This window comes from Astatotilapia calliptera, chromosome 14 (genome assembly GCF_964374335.1).
Source record: "Astatotilapia calliptera chromosome 14, fAstCal68.1, whole genome shotgun sequence".
NCBI lineage: Eukaryota > Metazoa > Chordata > Actinopteri > Cichliformes > Cichlidae > Astatotilapia > Astatotilapia calliptera.
Window position 1 is genome coordinate 34,823,947 of NC_137435.1, and position 19,392 is coordinate 34,843,338.

Sequence of the window (19,392 nt, forward strand, 5' to 3'; positions counted from 1 at the left end):
TATCTATCTATCTATCTATCTATCTATCGTGTTTTTAAAAATGTGCTCTGAATATGGTAAATTAAGACGCACACCATGTTTTCGCCCCTGCCAGTGTTATGCTGATGCTGATAATAATAAGAGGCTGTAGAGCTAATTGTGTACTGATGCCGGTAGCGGAAAAGGGGAGAGAGGGGGCGGGCGAGTGGGGAGTCAAATGGGCCTTTGCTCAGTCAGTATGTGAATGTGCAAATGGAAGAAGACGTCTTGCAGAGTTGGTGTTTATTCATACAAACTGAATCAATTTGCAGACACAGTCGAAATTGAGGAGAAAGGAGCGCTGCTCCTGTCTTCTCACCGTCTCCTATTGTGGATCGGGGAGGAGGCGTGACCATAATTACTGCAGGCAATTAGCGAGCATAGGCTATGTCCAAATGCAGCGGAGGTGAGTGTGTGTGTGGGGAGGCTGCTCGGTTTGTTTTGACACCTCCGGGAAAAGACCTGTGTAGTTACAGCGTTTAGTTTATCACCAGGAGAAGTTTGTGCGTGTGGGGAGTAACAGATGATTACTAGTGGAGAGTCTACAAAGTTATGCTGAAATTATAAAAAGCTCTTCTTATTTCCAGCCAGCAAACTTCCCGACACTGACCTGTGCACGGCGGTGATTAGGATGTGGTTTTCAGTGATCAAAATACTTATCAGTGAATAATTGTACTAAAATGTAGGTAGAACGATGAGCTAAGACTTAAAGGAAACAATAACGATTCCTTTTTATTGTAAGCATGTTTTTATAAGCAGTGGTTACTCGGGGCTAATTCCGAAGAAGAATGCTTTGTTAATTCCAGAGTGAAATCAAGGAGAAATATTTTAGAAGATTTTGAAAACAAATTATACTCTAAGTATTTATGCAATAAGCAAATTTACACAGTGTTTAGGTTAGCGTTTAGGTTGTCTGTCTGCAATAGCACTGAGCTTTATACATACATAGAAGTAACTTAAACATGACCTGCAAAGACTCAATTAGAAGTATAGGTCTGAATTTAATTACTCCGATATTCAAGACATGGTATGGTTGTGTTTGTCAGTCAGCACAAAATCTCAGATTGTGTGACTATTCAAGAGACTTAATTTGCTTAAAATCTGCTACTATTTCAACCCAGTATTGTAGAGACCTGACAAAGCTGGCAAGCTAAACTCAGCAGAATTCAGTTCAATTCAATTTTATTTCCAGAGCGCCAAATCACAACAGCTGTCACCTCAGGGTCCTTTATTCTGTAAGGCAAAACCCTAAAATGATAAAGAGCAACAATCAGATGACCCACCCATGAGCAAGCAGTTGACAACAGTGGAAAGGAAAAACAAGAAGAAAACGCCAACAGAATCAGGCTGAGGGAGTGGAGTCCATCTGCTGGTTGGGGGTAGATGGCACAGTATTGTTAAAGAAAGATTTAATAATTATATGTAGTGCGGTACTTTAAAGTCTGGCTATTTCAACAGTTAGTATGTTTCTTCTTAGGTTCTTTTCCTGTGTTAAATGCATTAGTCTGTTATGTTTTTCAAAATATCACTCTGCAGAGTAAAGGTGTATAGATAGATCCACAGACTCTGAAAGATCAGGTCAAGAATAAAGATATTGGCAGCTAGGTGCACTTTTGGGGGGCCTCTTTGAACAAGAAGACCATTCAAAGTAGCTACTTCACAGGATGCAAAAGACAAAAAGTGAACAAACACAAAGAACCAAAAGAAAATATAAAGAAGTATAAAACATAATGAGATCATAGAATAGAGAAGACGTGTTTGATTTAAAAGGTGAATAAAAAAATCAACTAAAAACATGCAACTGAAATGCTCAATTATAATTATCTCAAGCACTTGCAGTACTTGAGCAAAAGGGGGGAAAAGAAAGTCCAGCATCTTGCTGTGCAGTTCATGTTCAGAGAGCCAGAATACGACAGACGTTGCCAAATGTGCACACATGGCACGACACGTTATCCATCCTTCCTGGCAGACTCCCTTCCCGCCCTCCCCGCTCTCTCCTGTCGGCCCTTTGAAATCTGCATCACTCCGGTCTCATTTCTGTTTACAAGGCTCAAATTGCTTCCACACACTTTATTTGTAAAAGTCGATAGATGTGCAGAGGGGAGAGAGAAGGAGAGAGCGAGCTGTGCCAAAAGCGGTCACGGCACATGCATTTTTTACTCGCGCGGCAAATACCTCCACCGTTAAACATCAACACGCAGTCATCCTGATGAGTGGTCCGAGAGGCGACAGTCTAACAAGCTTCTCCTGACTCATCAGTAATTACCGAGTCTGGCCCGCTGCTTAACTGATTTCGTGCTTGCATGAAATGAATGATGCTCAATGTAAAGTTGGTCTGAGTTCCACTGCTACTCCTCCACCTCTTCAAAAGTGCCCCTGAAGAACTTCTGCTGGTTGATGTTTGTTTTAATTGCAAGGATTTTTCTTTTTCAATGAGATTTACTGTTTGGGTGGTCTGACTGAACATTGGAAGACAATGGAATAGGAAAGAAAAGGCAAACAATCGCTGAAGACAGGCAGGGAGGAGAGGATGGTACAGGAGGGAGTTGCGCAAAAGGCTTTATTGCCTAATCACAAGTTAAGTGGTCAAGAATGAATGTGAATATCAGCCGAGCCAAGAATAAATAGTCCTCGGCACCAGTGGTTCTTCCAGCGGGGCTTGGAGCCCTGAAGATTGAGGAGAAAATGAAGGAAAGTTTATGCTTTCATTATTTTCTTTGCCAGAGAATCACAAAATGAATCTTTCCCAAACTTACAAGTCCAGAAGTGTTTGGAACAAAGAAAATAAACAAAAAAGAAAAAAATTGAAAAAAGGGAGGTGCAAAGAAAGGAATAAAAACATAAAAAAAAAATATTACAGATTTGACAAATAAAATGGCAAAAACAGTACCACTTTCATTGTATAGTATGCAAAATATAGTATGTTATTAGTGTGGTGAGGCTATTAGTGAAACCAAGTGGAGCCAGAGACCTAACAAGGCATGAAATGTCCAAAAAACACAACTTTAAAGTTTTTTGTTGTTTTTTTTAAATCTGCAGATTAAAATGAATTTAAACACCAATAACAAAGAAATGAGCAAATAGCTGTTTCTGTTCAAAGAATGAACACACTTATGGCTCAGAATGGTTTCACACTGACGTGTGTAACATGGCCAGCTAGTATCATCGTTTGGTGTCTTCTTCTGCCTTCCCTCTTTCTTAAGTATTTTAAACTGTTTTTAAACTGTTCTTATGATGCTTTTCTGCAGCACAGGCTTGGGTCTTATTGGATGCAGATTCACAGATTGTTACTAATATTTTTGCTTTATTCTTGTGTCAAGTCAGATACTTTCTGTTAGTATACTTTTTAGCAGGATACAGGCCTGGCAGAGGTAGGAAGTGAAAGATTTCAAAGAGTATGAAAAAAAAGTGTGAGATTTGTCTAAAGACCCAGAACAATTGTCAGGACACAATGACTTGACCAAGTCAAGAATTGTAGATTTAAAGAAAACAATTACTGGAACCCTGCAAAGGAATGGATTGTGAGGATTAAGACCAAAAAAGAAAATTCTATTTCTACAGAAAAGATTAAATGAAACTAGAGATCTTTGGCCACAGAAACACTGCTTAAAAAGATGAGAGACATACAACCGAAAGAACAGTGTGCCCCACAGTGAAGCACGGTGGTGGGAGTATGCTGCAGTATGTCCAGAAGTGGGAATCACACTAAGGTGGATGTTTCATGAATATATAAAAGGATATGTGAAGATTTCAGGAGAAAACCCAAAGCGCTCAGCAACGAAACTGGGTCTAGGTCACTGGGCACAAATCAGGATTGTCCAACGTGTTGAGGTCTCCCAGATAACTTCTAAACCAGCTAAAGATACTAAGGATAGATTCTAATGAATGATTTTTATTTTTGAATATATTTTTCCATTCTGGAGAAGGATTTGTCTGCAAATAGGGTGGAAAAACTAAAATGAGCCACCAAGTTGGTCATATATCCAGTAAGAAGCCTTTGTCCAATCAGATGTCTAGAAATGCTGATCAAGTGTCCAAATATGCTCCTATCAAGACAACACACTTCTTTAGGGATTTGCTAGAGATATGAAACCTCAGTGAAATTTTAATAACCAGATTATGTGTTCAATTTCAGTCCCTGTCAACAGTTTTCAGACATATCTGAAAATTATGGTGTATGAGGTCAAATGCTGGTTTCTTTATTTGTTCTTGCTGTTGTTGCAGTAATACAAGTGGTCACTGAAAGAAGCTAGGGCGAGTAGGAGATAAAAACTGGTAAAATCAAGAAAGAAATACAATAAAAATGCTTCAAAAGTGTGCAAACGTCTTGATGAATGCTCAATCATCCAGGTAAGTAAATCTCCAAAAGTTGATTCTGTTCCAGATGAACAGAATCAACGTTTGGAAAAGTGTGCAAAGTTTCCTCAAAATAAGGTTTAAACAGTGTTTGTCCCATGCCTTACAGTAAAACAATTGTGAATCTTGATGGCATTACCTTGGGACCCAATCACGCTATGAGGAATCTTGGAGTCATTTTTGACCAGCATACGTACTTCAATGCTCATATTAAACAAATCTGTAGGACTGTTTTCTGCCATTTGCACAATATCTCTAAAATTAAACATATCCTGTCTCAGAATTATGCCAAAAAAAACTAGCCCATGCATTTATTGCTTCTAAGCTGTATTCTTATAATTCCTTATCCCCAGGATGTACTAAAAAATCCTTGACTGCTGATGTTTTCTCTGTATTATTGTGGGATCTTTACCTTACAATATGAAGCGCCTTGAGGTGACAGCTGTTGTGATTTGGCGCTGTGTAAATCAAACTAAACTGAATTGAATCTTTACTGTGCACATGTATCAGCGGAGAGGCGAGACAGATGCCATCTGTGCCATTTCTTCAATAGATTTGTCTTCCAAATTTATGTGTGTGCCACATCTGTCTTATAATATCTCAGACAGCTTAACATGCACATCCAGATATTTGCAAACAAAATAACTTTGATTTCAGTGAGTGCACAACACAAATATAAACCACTTTATTGTGAATGCTGAGCCGGCACAGCACATAAAGTAGTCATTAGACCTGTGACTGCAGTAATTGTGTAATTAATATAAAGTATTTTATAGCTAGGCTTTTAGTTCAAAAGACATTCCAGTAAAGTTTGGTTTTCATTTTAAAAAAAACAACGCAGTAAACATTCCTCAGTGTGTGCTCTGTGTGAGAAGACTTTATGCATTTGTCTTAAAGTCTTGTCGGGTTTTAATGAAGATTTGACACTGTAATTAAATAGTGTTGAATAAAGATTGTTTCAATTTAATTGATTTCCCTGTTTGATTCTTCTTAAAGTTCAATGAGCAAATTGGCAATGTAAAAAAGTATGCCATTCTATTAATATACTGTATGCTGCCTTAAAAATATGGTCTGAGCCATTTGATCCATTAGGATGTCTTGGAAGTGAAAGCAGATGGGAATCACTCTCTGAGCTCATTCCTTTTTGTCCAGTCCATCACCTGTTGTCTTTAATTTATGCATGCTGTTTTGTCTTTTCCCTCTCTGCTCTTTTAAAGTCTTTAGAGGCCCTATGGGTTTCAAAGGGTCAGAAAGGGGCAGGCTTACTGTCCTATCAAAGACAGGCTGCAGGATAAGCGTAGTATACCACCTGTCCTTGGTGCTCTGTGTCAACACTGCTGGTGTCGCTGTACTCATGCATCATCATCTCCACCCCCGGCTACTTGTACAGTGGTTCTTCCTATGCACGCAAACACACACACAAACACACCTTGAAATCCAAGACTAACTGAGCAAATGCTCAGAGTTAGTGCTTCTGCTCTCTCACACACACAAACAAATGTGCGCACTATGAGCACAGGACCCCTACTGTCTGACAACCATCACACAGAGACAAATCAAGGAGTCCTGCTGCTAAAAACCCACCCTTTCCTCACACTTCACATCACAGAGGACTCTTTCTGGCCCAAGCCAAATCTGTGGGGGTTGTTTAGCTGAGAAAAAGGTTGTCTCCTGGTGAGAAAGTCAATTGTAGGTCCGGGGGTCACGCAGGGAGTGGAGAGACACTTCCAAAAGTCTGTGAAGATTAAAAATTAGCCTTTCAAATGACAGCTAAAGTTAAAACTACACAGGTCATCTGTGGGAGTTTTTGTTTATCCTTTCATTGAAGAGAAGGTTTCACAAGCTCTTCTTATTAGGGTTCAGTTTCCTGTCCTGCTTTCCCTGACTGAAAGGTCCCAGGAACCCCCACATCTGGAAAGGAAGCCAAGGTGGAGCATGATGATCCAAAACTGGACACCAGACCTGAGTCTGAGTCAGAAAGTGCCAGCTTCTCAAACTTCTGGATCACTTTCCTAACCGACTGAAAGGGAACCTCTTGGCGCCACTCACTTCTGCTGTTTCCATGAGGCTCCCTGTAGGTTGAGCTCTTACTAAGAAATACGTAAACAGGTGGGGGTAGGCCACAGCGCAGTCTCAGTCTGCCCTGGCCCAGGCCCAGGGCTGGGACCACTCCAGCATTGCTGAAACGTGTTGGCAGTGTGGCGAGATGCTCCTGGGTTAGAGGGTTGTGGAAGCTTAGGGTCCCTCCTCCAATGTTTAGGAAGACCCCAATGGTTTTGATCTGAGGTGGGATGGTACAAAGTTGTTCACAGTTCCCATCATACACTGCCCAAAAAGTCAAACTGTGCCTCTCAAGCCACCAGCCATTAGAACCATCCACTGAGATCACACCTGAGGGAGACAGAAAAGTTTCAGTTTTCTCTGCACTTTTATGGATTTGGTTATGCATTAAAATAGTCTTTAACAATTCCTGGCTCTGGGGATAACACTTTGGCCAACGCTCAAATATCCCAATAGCCATTCAATTGATTTTTACAATATTTTATTTATTTATTCTCCTAAGACGATGCATCTGTTTGACTTTGGTGGCTTTCTTACTTTTCCTCTTGCACCACCATGAGGTTGACATTTGTAGTGTTTATAGACACTATCAGATCATTAGTTCACATTGCTCAATACTTTTATAACGAGTCAGCTTAATTAATGTTATTCCCATCTGTGTGGCTAAGTTAATATAATGTAACTAAAATAAGCTGACAACTGTACAATAATTTAGGGTTGAAGTAAATAGCTTAAGGAATAAATCAAATGCTACTATAAACTGTAGGCATTTCATTGTGTGTTTGTTATTTTTGCTTAGTGGAAATTGTTGCTCTTATTTGTCTGTGATGTAGTCTGGATGCTGAGGAGGTGAGCCACCAACTTGGTGGTATCATGGATAAACAAGGAGAAGACAAAAGACATCTTTCCTTGAAACACCACAGATATACCCCTCCTGCATAAACGATACCCTCCGGGACCATCACCGCAGCCTGGACAGGAACAAGAAATGCTGTGATTCATAGTTATGAGTTACAACACTCTCAACGATATTGCTCAAAAGAGTGGGAATAACTAAAAAGAATATTTAAATCCAAAAGAAGTGTTGAGTTTTTGTTTAATGTTGTGGTCTGCAATGGTGTTCTGAATAAAATAAGTAAGAAACCAAGTTTCTTTTTATGTTAAATCTTTGTTTTGTTTTAATTTGACTGATTTCATTTCATTTCATTTTTGTGTTGTATTGGCAAACAGAGTGAATAAATGTCTTTACTGAGTGTCATCTACAGCTGGGTACTGTTCTGATACTGTGAAGTATAAAGTTGGGTGACTATGAAAAACAACATTTTAACTTTGTTACATGCATGTCCTCTACGAGTTTATATCTTAAGTGGAAAACTTTAATTTTTTGTGTGTTTTTTTGTTGGGCAACATGGTGGTGTGGTGGTTACCACCATTGTGTCACAGCAAGAAGGTCCTGGTTGAAATCCGCTGGCCACCTGGGACCTCCCAGTGTGGAACTTGTATGTCCTCACTGTGCCTGGATAGGTTATTTCTGGATACTCGAGCTTCCTCCAACAGTCCAAAGATGTGCATGTTAGACTAACTGGTGATTCTAAATGAGCTGGAGGTGTGAATGGTTGTCTGTCTCTCTGTGTTAGCCCTGTGACAGATTGAGAGCATGTCCAGTGTGTACCCTGCCTCTTGCCCTATAATAGCAGGGATAAGCTCCAGCCCTGCCTTAATCTTGGATCGGTTGAATATAAAAAGATCCAATGATGTTTATTCAGAAAAACACCAACAAGGAAACCTCAGTTACTCACATCACTGCCGTTGAATGTGATTTTAACCACTAGAAAGCATCTGATCTGTCACACACACATATATCCACAAACACAAATCCAAATGTCTTGATGCATGCTCAATCATCCAGGTAAGTAAGTCCCAAAAGGTTGATTCTGTTCATCTGGACGTAGCGTTTTCAGTGAGAGAAATGTTTCATCACTCATCCAGGTGACTTCTTCTGCCTCAGCTGACTGCAGGTTTCCCCAACCTTATAAAGAGTATATTGCACAATGACTGAAACTAGCATCACTGAATGAACAATAGGCTGTGAAGTCAGTTCCTTGATCATTAATATGTACATTCTCATGACCATTTATTAACAACTACTGATCAAAGACCATTGATCATTGATCAAAGACCACTGATGGCTGCAATCACAGCATTTTAAGATGGCGAAAGATGTACCCTTAGGCCCCCTCCTCAATTCAGACATGGTCTTTCCCTTTTCATCTGACCGAAGAATGATGGACACCATACATTCTTGCCAGTCATACAGTAAAACATATCCTGTTTTCTTGCCCCTTTTTAACTGGGGAGACCATTATTGACCAAATAAGCTTCATGTTGTATTGTATAAGATTTGAATTTAGTGACTGACAAATAAACTCATTACACTAGAGTTTACTGAGGTCAAAGTGAAAAGACAATAAGGGCTGTTTTAATATAAACTTGTGTCTAAAGACACTTCTTGTTCTAAATGGAAGACTTGTCCTCTGTTGGCCATTTAAAATAATGCAGATTTAACGTTTGGCTGTCTTCTCAGTTCTCCATTGTTATCAACCTGCTTGTACAGCACAGAAGAAAAGAGGAGGGAAGCTGTAATGCTACTGATTTAGACACTGTGTGTGTCTTCCTATGTGTGCCATGAATAATTAAGTTGTTGTTTTTACCAATCTTGTAGATGGAGCTATTACACACTTCCACCTCCCAGTAGTACTGCCCCCGTGCAATTACTACATCAGCACGAATATGATGGAGAGTCCCTGGGTCTGAGGTCATCACAGGTCTTCCAATTTTGCCTTCTGGAGCTGGTACAGGGGGATTCTCTTCGTGGTAGGTGACAGTTAAAGAGGAGTCAGAAAGACGGAGAGATGGTGGGGCAGTTGAAGCATCAAGATGATCCAGAGCAAAATGCAGTCCTAAATTAGGCCAGAGTAAAAATAGGATATATATATATATATATATATATATATATATATATATATATATATATATATATATATATATATATATATATATATATATATATATATATATATATATATATATATGATTACCTACCAAAGACAGAAGCCTCCATTTCCTCCTCCCGGAGATCTACAGCACCATCCACTGGTGTTATCGTGGAACTGGCAACACTGGAATCTGGGCCAAAAGAGGGAAATGTCTAGGTTACCTTATGAGAATCTTTTGGGTTGTTGCTTGAAAGTGAGGTTGCTATACTTACAGTATAAACTGGTCTGACCTGTTACTTTACTGCTGTCCTCCTAAATGTGGCGATGTGTGGTGAGAAATAATGAAATACAGAAGAAAAATGCCAGAGACATTAGTCATACAGCATAATAATCCATTTATTTATTTATTTGCACAATCAAACTTTCCATGACTCTCTGACATCTCTCTTATTTAATCACAGTACCCATCTGAGATTCAGGATGAAGCATGTATTATTTATCAAATAAATATGCCAGAAAAACCAAACACATTTTATTTGCAGCAGAGGTTGTTGGATTGGATTGTTAAGTAATAACATAATGATCCTATTAATAATGACCATAATGACCCAAGTTTTTAAAAACCTCACAATGTTTTATTAATGAAAAGGACGTCTTGGATAAAATTTCAATATGGACACTGGTCTTAGAATTAAAACCTTTTCATTACAAGAATTTTTGTACTTGTTATTAATCTCTGTCTCTCTTCCACAGCATGTGTTCTATCCTGTCTTCCTTCTCTCACCCCAACCGGTCGCAGCAGATGGCCGCCCCTCCCTGAGCCTGGTTCTGCCGGAGGTTTCTTCCTGTTAAAAGGGAGTTTTTCCTTCCCACTGTCACCAAAGTGCTTGCTCATAGGGGGTCATTTGATTGTTGCGTTTTTCCTCTGTATCTATTATTGTAGGGTCTACCTTACAATATAAAGTGCCTTGAGGCAACTGTTGTTGTGATTTGGTGCTATATAAAATTGAATTGAACTGAATTGAAGAAATTCAAACTGAACAGCAACATATTATTGCTGAAACTTCCCCTTGTCTGAACATTTGTCCATTTTCATTGCCTTTTTAATCATAGTGCCTTAAAAAAACCCTATCTGCCCCCTTATTGATTTGGGCTTTTTTTTTGCATATATGTCACACTTGAATGTCTCAGATCATCAAAAAATATTGGACAAAGGTAACCTGAGTAAATATATAATATGATATATAATATATAAGCATTTTTCACTGATAAGTAAATACAAAATCATCATTTATAAACTGCATTTTATGTTTACTCTTGTACAGGAATGACACTGTAGGGGTATAAAATTTTCCTAAATCACAATTAAGTTAGTAATTGTGGCATTAAACCATTAAACCTCACCAGTTAAAACCTGACTGGTCTGTATTCAAAATATAGATCTGTTTATTGCTAGTACATATATATAAAATGTTGATGACTCCACCTTTTTTCAAAGATGTTCTCCCTCCTTCTCCAACCTCACCCATTCTGTGCATCTTAGGTGACAGATGACAGGTGGGTAGTCGCTTCTCCTGACTCTTGACTTCAAGCCATTGGTATTAAAGCTTTTTCACATGACTGTAGTAGTTCTAGTTCCCAGTCTGTTGATCCAGCTCATTCATCTTTTTGGTTGTACCTGTTTGTTTTTGTTTTTACTCTACATCAGTCAGACACTTTAGTCTATAGTGCCAATCTTGTTGAATGAATGGATAAGGGGATTGAAAGGGGTTTTATAAAATCAGTCTTGCTGTTTTTATATTTGCCTTCATCAGAGGCACTAGTAGTTAAATTACATTTCAAAAAGGTTACCAAAGGGGATTTATTTGACTGTACAAAATTAACCCATAAGAACCCACGGTGACACCTTTACACATTGAGGAAAGTTCCTGTTACATTTTCAACGTTGACTTGCTCGTAGTTTTCCTGACACTGGACCTTTTATGGGACATTGAGTATTTTATTTGGGGTAGTGTATATTGTCTATGAAACAAAATATCCAATGCCCCATAAAAGGTCCAGTGTAATGTAACAAAGCAATAAACAAAACAACAAAATACAAAAAAAGATTTAAAAATGTGCTTATCACTTCCCACAAATATGATACACAAAAAGGGTTGAAACAGCAGGCGGCACTTAGAATTGGAGATTATGTATCGGAATTTCAGGAGCAGGACCACGCCTCCAAACATGCTCCTTCCGGCTGTCATCTGGGTTCCCCCAGTTCTGCAAGCTGATCATTCTTGTTTACGTGCCCCACCCTCCCTCCCTCCCTCCTTCTTCTCCATTCTTCAACTTCTTCAATTCTATTTAGTACACGGGGATCTGCCAGGCCCGGGAGCCATTGGCAGTCCCCTTCGAGGCCTTCCCCAAACCGCAGCTCAATTCATGTCAAAGCATTGACTTTTACCTAGTAAAACACTGTCAAAGTTAAAATGAGGACATGGGCCCAGCTAGTGAAATAATAGATTTGAAGAAGTGTGCATGAAGAGAGAACATGGAACAGCTTTATCAAGTAATAGGCTACAGCTCTGTTAAAGACACTAACTAAATAATAAATAAATACATAAATTCTACTGTAAAAACATTTATTTAAAAGAAAAAACCCTGTAATTTTAGTAGGCCAAATCTGATCTACACAACTGGCGTCTGATCTTGTCATAGCTATGTAAAGCTTGCAATATGTCACAAATACAACGACAACTAATAACAGTGACGTGAGCAAAGTTACCAAATCTTAGGTCCAGAAAAGCTTTTGCCGTTTGTATTTGTTAATTTATTTGTTAATTTATGTCAACAGATATTTTTTTTATAACTAGAGCCTGAGTAACATTAGCTTGAATACTTTAAACAGAATATGTTTTGACAGTAGTGCCAGTGTGACACTCAGCACTGCATGCTAACACATGCACTTGCTGTTGTGCTTATGGGAGCCTGGCTAGGCTCACAGTTTTCACATAAAGCCCATCCCTGAATGGGTAATTATCTCAACAGGAAAAAAAGCTACAAGGTATCTTTTGATTTTGAAAACTAAAGCAGTGATATGTGGAGTAGCCAGACTAAGCTAGCTTAGTTACCAAAAAAAGTACATACAATAGTAAAGTACCTAACTCAAAACTCGTCATACAGTTAACTTTATTCCTGTAGATGTTTATTGATATTCATTACTTACTTGCTGGCCTTGATGTGCCATAAGAAGGCAAACAGTATAGATGTTAACTTTAGGTACACATTAAATAAGCGGTAACCTGAATTCTAGGCATGCTGGCAAGTGTATTTTGTTTTCTCTTGAAACACTCAGACTTGTTTCCATAGGTTTCAAGTGTTTCTGTGCTGAGCCAAGCAATGCTGTTTTGGCTTTTAGTGTACCTTGGAAGTATTAATAATCTTTTAATTTAATTAATCTAAATCTATCTATCAAGAGACACTTGTTCGATTACGGGTTTTTGGCTACTAGTGTTGTGCAGGTTTTGGTATCGATCCAGTGCCAAGTAAATACAAATTCAGTATTGGTGATACTGATAATTTAAACTTATGTAAGGACTTATGTAAGGAAGAGTAGTGTGTCAAGATTTATGAATGACTGATGAATCATCATTAGTTTGCCAATTATAAACACACTCTAGGGACCATTAAATACCGGTGAATGTACTTTGTACCATACTTTGTTAATGCAACAAATTCCAACTTTCAGCTTTTTATCAGTTTTTTGAAGACCTGAAATGTAAATTTGTCTGTCTTTGAAACACTTCAAATACATAATGATAAAATAGAAATAAATAAATAGGACAGAATATGTTTCTGTTCTAATACAATAATTAATTCATTATTATATGTATTTATTAATTTAATCTACAAATGATACAATATAAAGGTAATCAGTCTGTTAAAATAACAACTATGATGACCAATAATACGTGAGTACAGAGTCAGTCTCTGTGCTGGGGTTCTAGAGCTGCCTGAGGGATATCTTTCCTCCTGTTCGTTTCTTTTTTGTGTGCTCCTTCATATCTTTATATAAGTTAATAATGGTTGAGGGACCAGGAGAAAATTTCCTTCCATCTGCTGCGCTTTCTTACTGCAGCCTACATGTTGCTACTCAGAGCCGCTGAGTCACATGACCGCAGGACAAATAAACACACCAGAACAGGAAAGAGGGTGACAAAACAAAATGTGCAAGCATCGGTCCTCTCGTGCAGAGAACTGGTGATTGCACAGACATCTAGTGCTGTGTGATACTGCAGATTTTGGTACTGATCTGATACCAAGTAAATTCAGGGCCAGTGGTGCTGATACCAATACTGATACAGATACTGATACATTTAACCTATAAAGGCAGCATGTCATAAATCATGAGATAACTCTTAGTCAATTTGCAAATTCTGAACACATTTTATTTAACACTGCAAAATTATGAGTTTTACTTTCCACAATAATGACACCTTGCAGCTTTTCATGTATTTTTAAACTGGGTTTTCTAGAGACCTGAAATGTAAATATGTCTGTCTCTAAAGCACTTAGGGTCAGCTTGCTGTTTAAATGCTCTATATGGTATAAATAAAATAGTCGTGACAGGTAACACAAAAAAAGATCAGACATTTTGATAGGGCATGTTTGAGGTGTATTTTTTCATAAAAAAAAAAATAAAGAAAGAACTTTGAAAATCAAAACAAAGTATTGATCCTATCCCTCTAGTATGAATCTTATACCAATTCAGCATTGCTATCAATACAGTTGGATAGATTTGAATTGGATAATTGGTTTTGCTTGACTGGTGATTCAAAAGCAGTGATGCTGTGAGACTGGTCATTGTGTGTTTCGGGGGTTAAGGGAGTCTCAGCACCAACTGACAGACTCTTCTGGCTTTATCTGTTTGTTTTTTATTAGCGCTGTCACATTACAATTCATAATAATGGTGGTCAACAAAATCCCAACAATATTATTGCAATACATGTGTGAAATGTGGAAAGGTATAATAGCTAATAAGTTTTAAAGATATTAGGTATGATCTGTAAGTATAACTGCACAAAAGCTTACAAAAACAACAGTGATATAATCAAGTCATGATCTGGGTTATAAATGGTTATTGTCAGTGTAGTATTATCTTACCAACAGTAATAACTCCCTCTTGTGAATGTAGCATTGGAGAGTTAGGATTCGGAAGTGGGTTAGACAATCTATTTTTTTTTTAAATGTGCTATCAGGTTTATGGCTACTATCCCAGACCCCAAAAGGCAGAGTACCTACCTAGCCTACCTAGACCACATTGTGTTTAAGTGGAAATGCCAGAATTTCCCTAAAGGACATCTGACCTGCACATGTGGCGGGTGATCCTCAGGTGAGGCCTCTCTGTTGACATGATTAGATCTCATGCTGGGATGTTTTGGGAGGCAAGATATGGCAGATGACCAGGTCAAGCACGGCAGCTCCACAGGATGCCGACAACAGGGGCACCGCACAGAGCACATGGGTTGACGGCGTAGCCTCGCTCCCTCTCCAGCTGCTACACACTGACCACACATGGTGTGAGAGCATGGCAGGATCAGAGTGATGTCATAGTCTTGTTTACAAGCTGGACAGTGGGGGAACTGCTGCAAACAATCTGTGTCTTTGCCCTCATCCTCTCCCCTTCTGCATCTTCCCACAGTCAACTCCTTGCTCGTTATTTCAGAAGAACCGTGTTTCATTGCTATTTAGGTGTTCTGTCTAAATGCAATGTCATTGTAGATACACTACATCAATTTTTTGTTTGAGATCCACAGCTGTCTGACTGCATGTACACAGCCATGGTCTTCACAAGGCATCAGTCAGTAGAAGCAGCATTCGAAATCCGTTCTTCCAAACAAAAGGGACCACGCGTGCAACGTCTGTTTATAAAGATGTCCTTTTAGCAAACCGCAGAGATGTTCGAATGGGAAGTGGTATCCTCCTGTGGCCTTTCACAAAGTGAAACTGCAGAATAGGAGGAGCCCAGCTGAATAGATGTATTCTTGTTGTGGTGTCCAGTATGCCTCCCAGCTGGTTATGAAGGGGTGAAACCGGTGGAATGACCAAGCAGATAAAATATGGAAAGAGAGAGACAGACAAAGAGAGAGAGAGGGAGTAGGAGAATATGATTAGTGGGGAGCAGGAGAGAGGAGGCCAGCCTTTTGAAAAGTACTTATTGCCTGGCGTTGCCATGGTTATGGCTCTTCCTGCAGAGACTCACAGCTGCAAGATAATGCACCACAAAAACCCACTTGTGCATGCAGGCACACACACACACACACACACACACACACACACACACACACACACACACACACACACACACGTGCACAAAAGCTTGCAAAAACAACAGTGATATAATCAAGTCAGGATCTGGGATATTATTTTGCACTAAAAGATCAGTGTTTTGTACGTTAAAACAATAATTAACGATGACAATGTGTGTGATAAAAACATCTTAGACAAGCATGAACAGACTTCTGTGATCAGTGTGATTATCTGTTTTGGCAAGGTCCCCGGTATTCCTCATGGGAATTCCTGTGAACCACGATCACATAGTTGCAGTATTGCTTAACATAATACCAGAGAAGTTTGTCAAAGCCTGTAATCTCAAAGGGCTCACACAAATGTATGAATTTGTTACTGTAGCATGGGAGAGTTAGGATTCAGAAGTGGGTTGGACTAAGCAAATTTTTTTCATATTCAGAGAAGGGTTTGGGGGGCTAGTGACATATGGGTATTTTCTGTCTTTGCGGAGCAGTCAAGATATACAGGAAGGTGGGGACAGAGAGAAGGGAAAGGGCCGTAGGTCAGACCCGATCCCAGGCTGTTACGCATCAGGCAAGTGGCACATGTTCCCTCGCTCACCCACTGAGGTAATTGGCGCTCAAGAGGAGTTATTCGATTGCTCCAGTGAGCCAAATTCATACATTTTGAAAATACTACACCATCTGTCCATGGTATCCCAGCTACCATGGGGTGAGAGGCAGGGTAGAGACAGACAACAGACAACCATTCACACTCACATTCACGCCTATGGGCAATTTAGAATTACCAGTTAACCTTACCCAACTAAGTGCATGTCTTTGGACTGTGTGAGGAAGCCAGAGTATCCAGAGAGAACCCACAGAAACCTGGGGAGAACATGCCAACTCCACACAGAAAGGCCCCAGCCAGGTGGTAGAATCCAACTCAGGACCTGCTGATACTAATATATTGCGAAATAGTACCGAAGTTCACGTGTAGACTTGTTGTTATCCCATAACACTTTCAGCTATTGTACTTGTCCTTGCTGATATTTCTTTCAACAAGCTCCACCTTCTTTCTTAATGACTCACTTTCTCAACTGCTATGTGAAACAGTGAGCCTGGAGTACCTGAAAAGAATGCTCCCAAAGTACAGGTAGCACACCTGAGGACCTGAAGGTTCAAACCAGATATTCCCTTTAAAAAGAACTGTCTAACAATGCCTCATGAAAATAGGGCACATCCATACAAAAACATTGACAAAATATTTAACTACATTTATTTAGTTTATTTGAGAAAATACATTTATGATGAAAATATCTCTTGCTGTCTATTACACTCTACATGTGTGACTGCAGTGACAATTAAATGACCTGAGTAGTGTGCAAAAAATATTTTTGCATTTTGCTCACCATATAGAGATCACTCGGGAAAGGCGAGTAGTGAGTAGCTTCCACTGCTGAATTTTCTTGTCTGTGTTTCTGGTGTAATGGTTTACACAATCATTTAATAAACAAAAGATTCACAGCAGGAGACACAAATCCCTTTGGGGTTGTGTAAGGAAAGGCATATGGTGTAAAAAACAAATCAAAGATGGGGAGTGGAGTTTCTTGTTGTGGTGACCTCATGTGAATATGGGAGCTGCTGAAAGTAGCTTGCTGTATTTTCTGTCTCCTGTGCCACACCCTTGCAGGAAACATTCAAAGAATGCCACTTGAATGTAAAGTGCATTCATGGGGAAACCTCAGCTTGCTTGCTTTACCCATATAGCATGCATGTCTGTTCTGGAGAGGGTCTCCTCCAATGGTTTCATCACTTTTATTTTGGTATCTTTTCTTTCTATGATGGTGATCCAAAACAAACTGGATTCCTCTATGAGCAATGAACATGGCTTGACCATTACTGGATGTGCCAAAAGCAGCAGTTGAAACAATGTTGTTGTCACAAAAGCCTTCTCTAGCCTAGTGCCTTATGTAACCCATATCAACTACTGCCTGTCACATGACCCACGTCAGCTGATTTGAGGTCCCTCTTCTGATTGGCTCCTTTCACGTCGCGGCAACTCTGAAAACCGGCTGTGGAGGGATACTTCCGGGTTCGACTCCTGCTGTGGCTGTGAGCTTATGGCATTTAGAGCGGTATTGGAAAACAAAGCGTTTTCTCTCCTCAATTCATCTTTAAACTTTAAACTCAGCGGTAAGTGTCCTTAATATCTTACAACCTTTGTCAGTAACCAGCCGATCGTTTTCGCGATTAAAAAATGACTTTGTGCGGCGGCGTTCCCACCGCGAGCAGAACTTCGGTTCAAAAACCGCTGTTTTTGAACACTTTTGTTTACTTAAGCATTTTTATGGGCTTACTTTGAAACAAAGTGCGATTGAATGATTATTGTTATGTGTTGCCTTGAATTCGGCTATGCTGTCTGTTAGACAGTTGTTTTTCTTTATTGTTGTTTTTGTATTGTTTGTAGCGAACGCTACTGGAATGTATAGATTAAGCTACGTAGCCAAGATGATTAATGATTTAACTGTTGTACATTGATTGATTGATGATGATTTATGATTTGCATTGTTACCTAAACTTGCAGAAGAATATATTTGTTTACCGCTAAACTGAATTGAACTTGATGTGCTAATGGACATTTTTCTGACCTAAAGGTCAGGTTTTTTTCCCCCTTTGAATTTGATCTTCTTCATATTGAAGTGGCGAGCCGGTAGGACCATCCTTTGTTTTCCCCTCTTTTCCCCCACTTAGCCGTCTTTGGATTACGGACATATTTCCCCCTTGTATGAAGCTGGACCCTAAGGAGGAATACCTTAAAAGTGAACTTTAAAAAGAAAAGGACCAAAAAAAGGACTCTTAGCAAAAGGACTCTTGCACAGAAAAATCACAGCACTGATTTATTATTTAATTGTGGACATTTACGTTGTGTGTTGTGTTAATTATTTTGTTCCATTTCCCCTTTCCCCTTTCCCCTATTTATTCAATATATTTTTGGTACAAGACATTGCAGTTTTTGGTCTCATCATTCACACCATCTAGGCTCCATAAAGAACTATTTCTTCTGCGCGTCAGTCAGTAAATTCATCCATTGCCATAAACTAGTCCTTAAAAAACTTAGCGTTACACGTGGCGAGCCAGCCAGGAGCCTGATGGGTGAATGAGGGGTTTTTTTTGTGGTGTTTGATGTAATTTGATATTCGGTAATTTCTGTGGTTTTGATAAGGAAAAAACAAGAAAAAATGAAGTTTATTCAGGAAAGTGGGGTCAATGTTGCACTTTCTGTCATTGTTTCTGGTGCCACAAACACTGAGAAAGATGAGGAAATTCTTGATTATTTGAAACAATACGGTCGTATAAAAACGGTTATTTTCGTGGATGACGCAAATAGTGTTTTTTACAAAAACCTGATCGTTGAATATTGTGATAGTTCTGCGATAACTGCTCTTAATACGTTTTTTCCCATATACTCATCAGTCAAAGAATCACTCGGCTTTGACTTTTTGCGTAAGATCGCTTGCCGCAGAATGCACAGCCACAGGAGGAGTCAGGACCCCTGCAGATTACCTCGGCGAGCTCAAGCAACTTGCATGCCGCAGCGGCAGGGAATTCCCAGATATTCTGCGGGAAATGATGGGACAAATTAGTGAGCATCTGGAAGGAATCGAACAAGACAGTGACTTAGAGGG

The 19,392-nt window shown here is 39.3% G+C and overlaps 1 protein-coding gene and 1 long non-coding RNA gene across 2 annotated transcripts; one reads left to right on the forward strand and one right to left on the reverse strand.

The window, feature by feature from the left end:
• Positions 1-1,183: 1,183 nt before the first annotated feature.
• LOC113036945 (uncharacterized) lies at positions 1,184-15,831 on the reverse strand. The gene is made up of 5 exons (XM_026193570.2): positions 14,783-15,831; positions 9,722-9,743; positions 9,538-9,621; positions 9,147-9,395; positions 1,184-6,765 (listed from the first exon to the last, which is right to left on the reverse strand). Exons 1-5 carry the CDS (start codon positions 15,155-15,157, stop codon positions 6,227-6,229), a joined length of 1,269 nt encoding a protein of 422 aa, XP_026049355.1. The 5' UTR covers positions 15,158-15,831; the 3' UTR covers positions 1,184-6,226.
• Positions 15,832-17,731: 1,900 nt separating this feature from the next.
• LOC145419910 (uncharacterized) lies at positions 17,732-18,708 on the forward strand. Its single transcript, XR_013901168.1, has 2 exons — positions 17,732-17,899; positions 18,361-18,708. It is a non-coding gene; the product is annotated as an uncharacterized LOC145419910 (long non-coding RNA).
• The last annotated feature ends 684 nt before the right edge of the window (positions 18,709-19,392 follow it).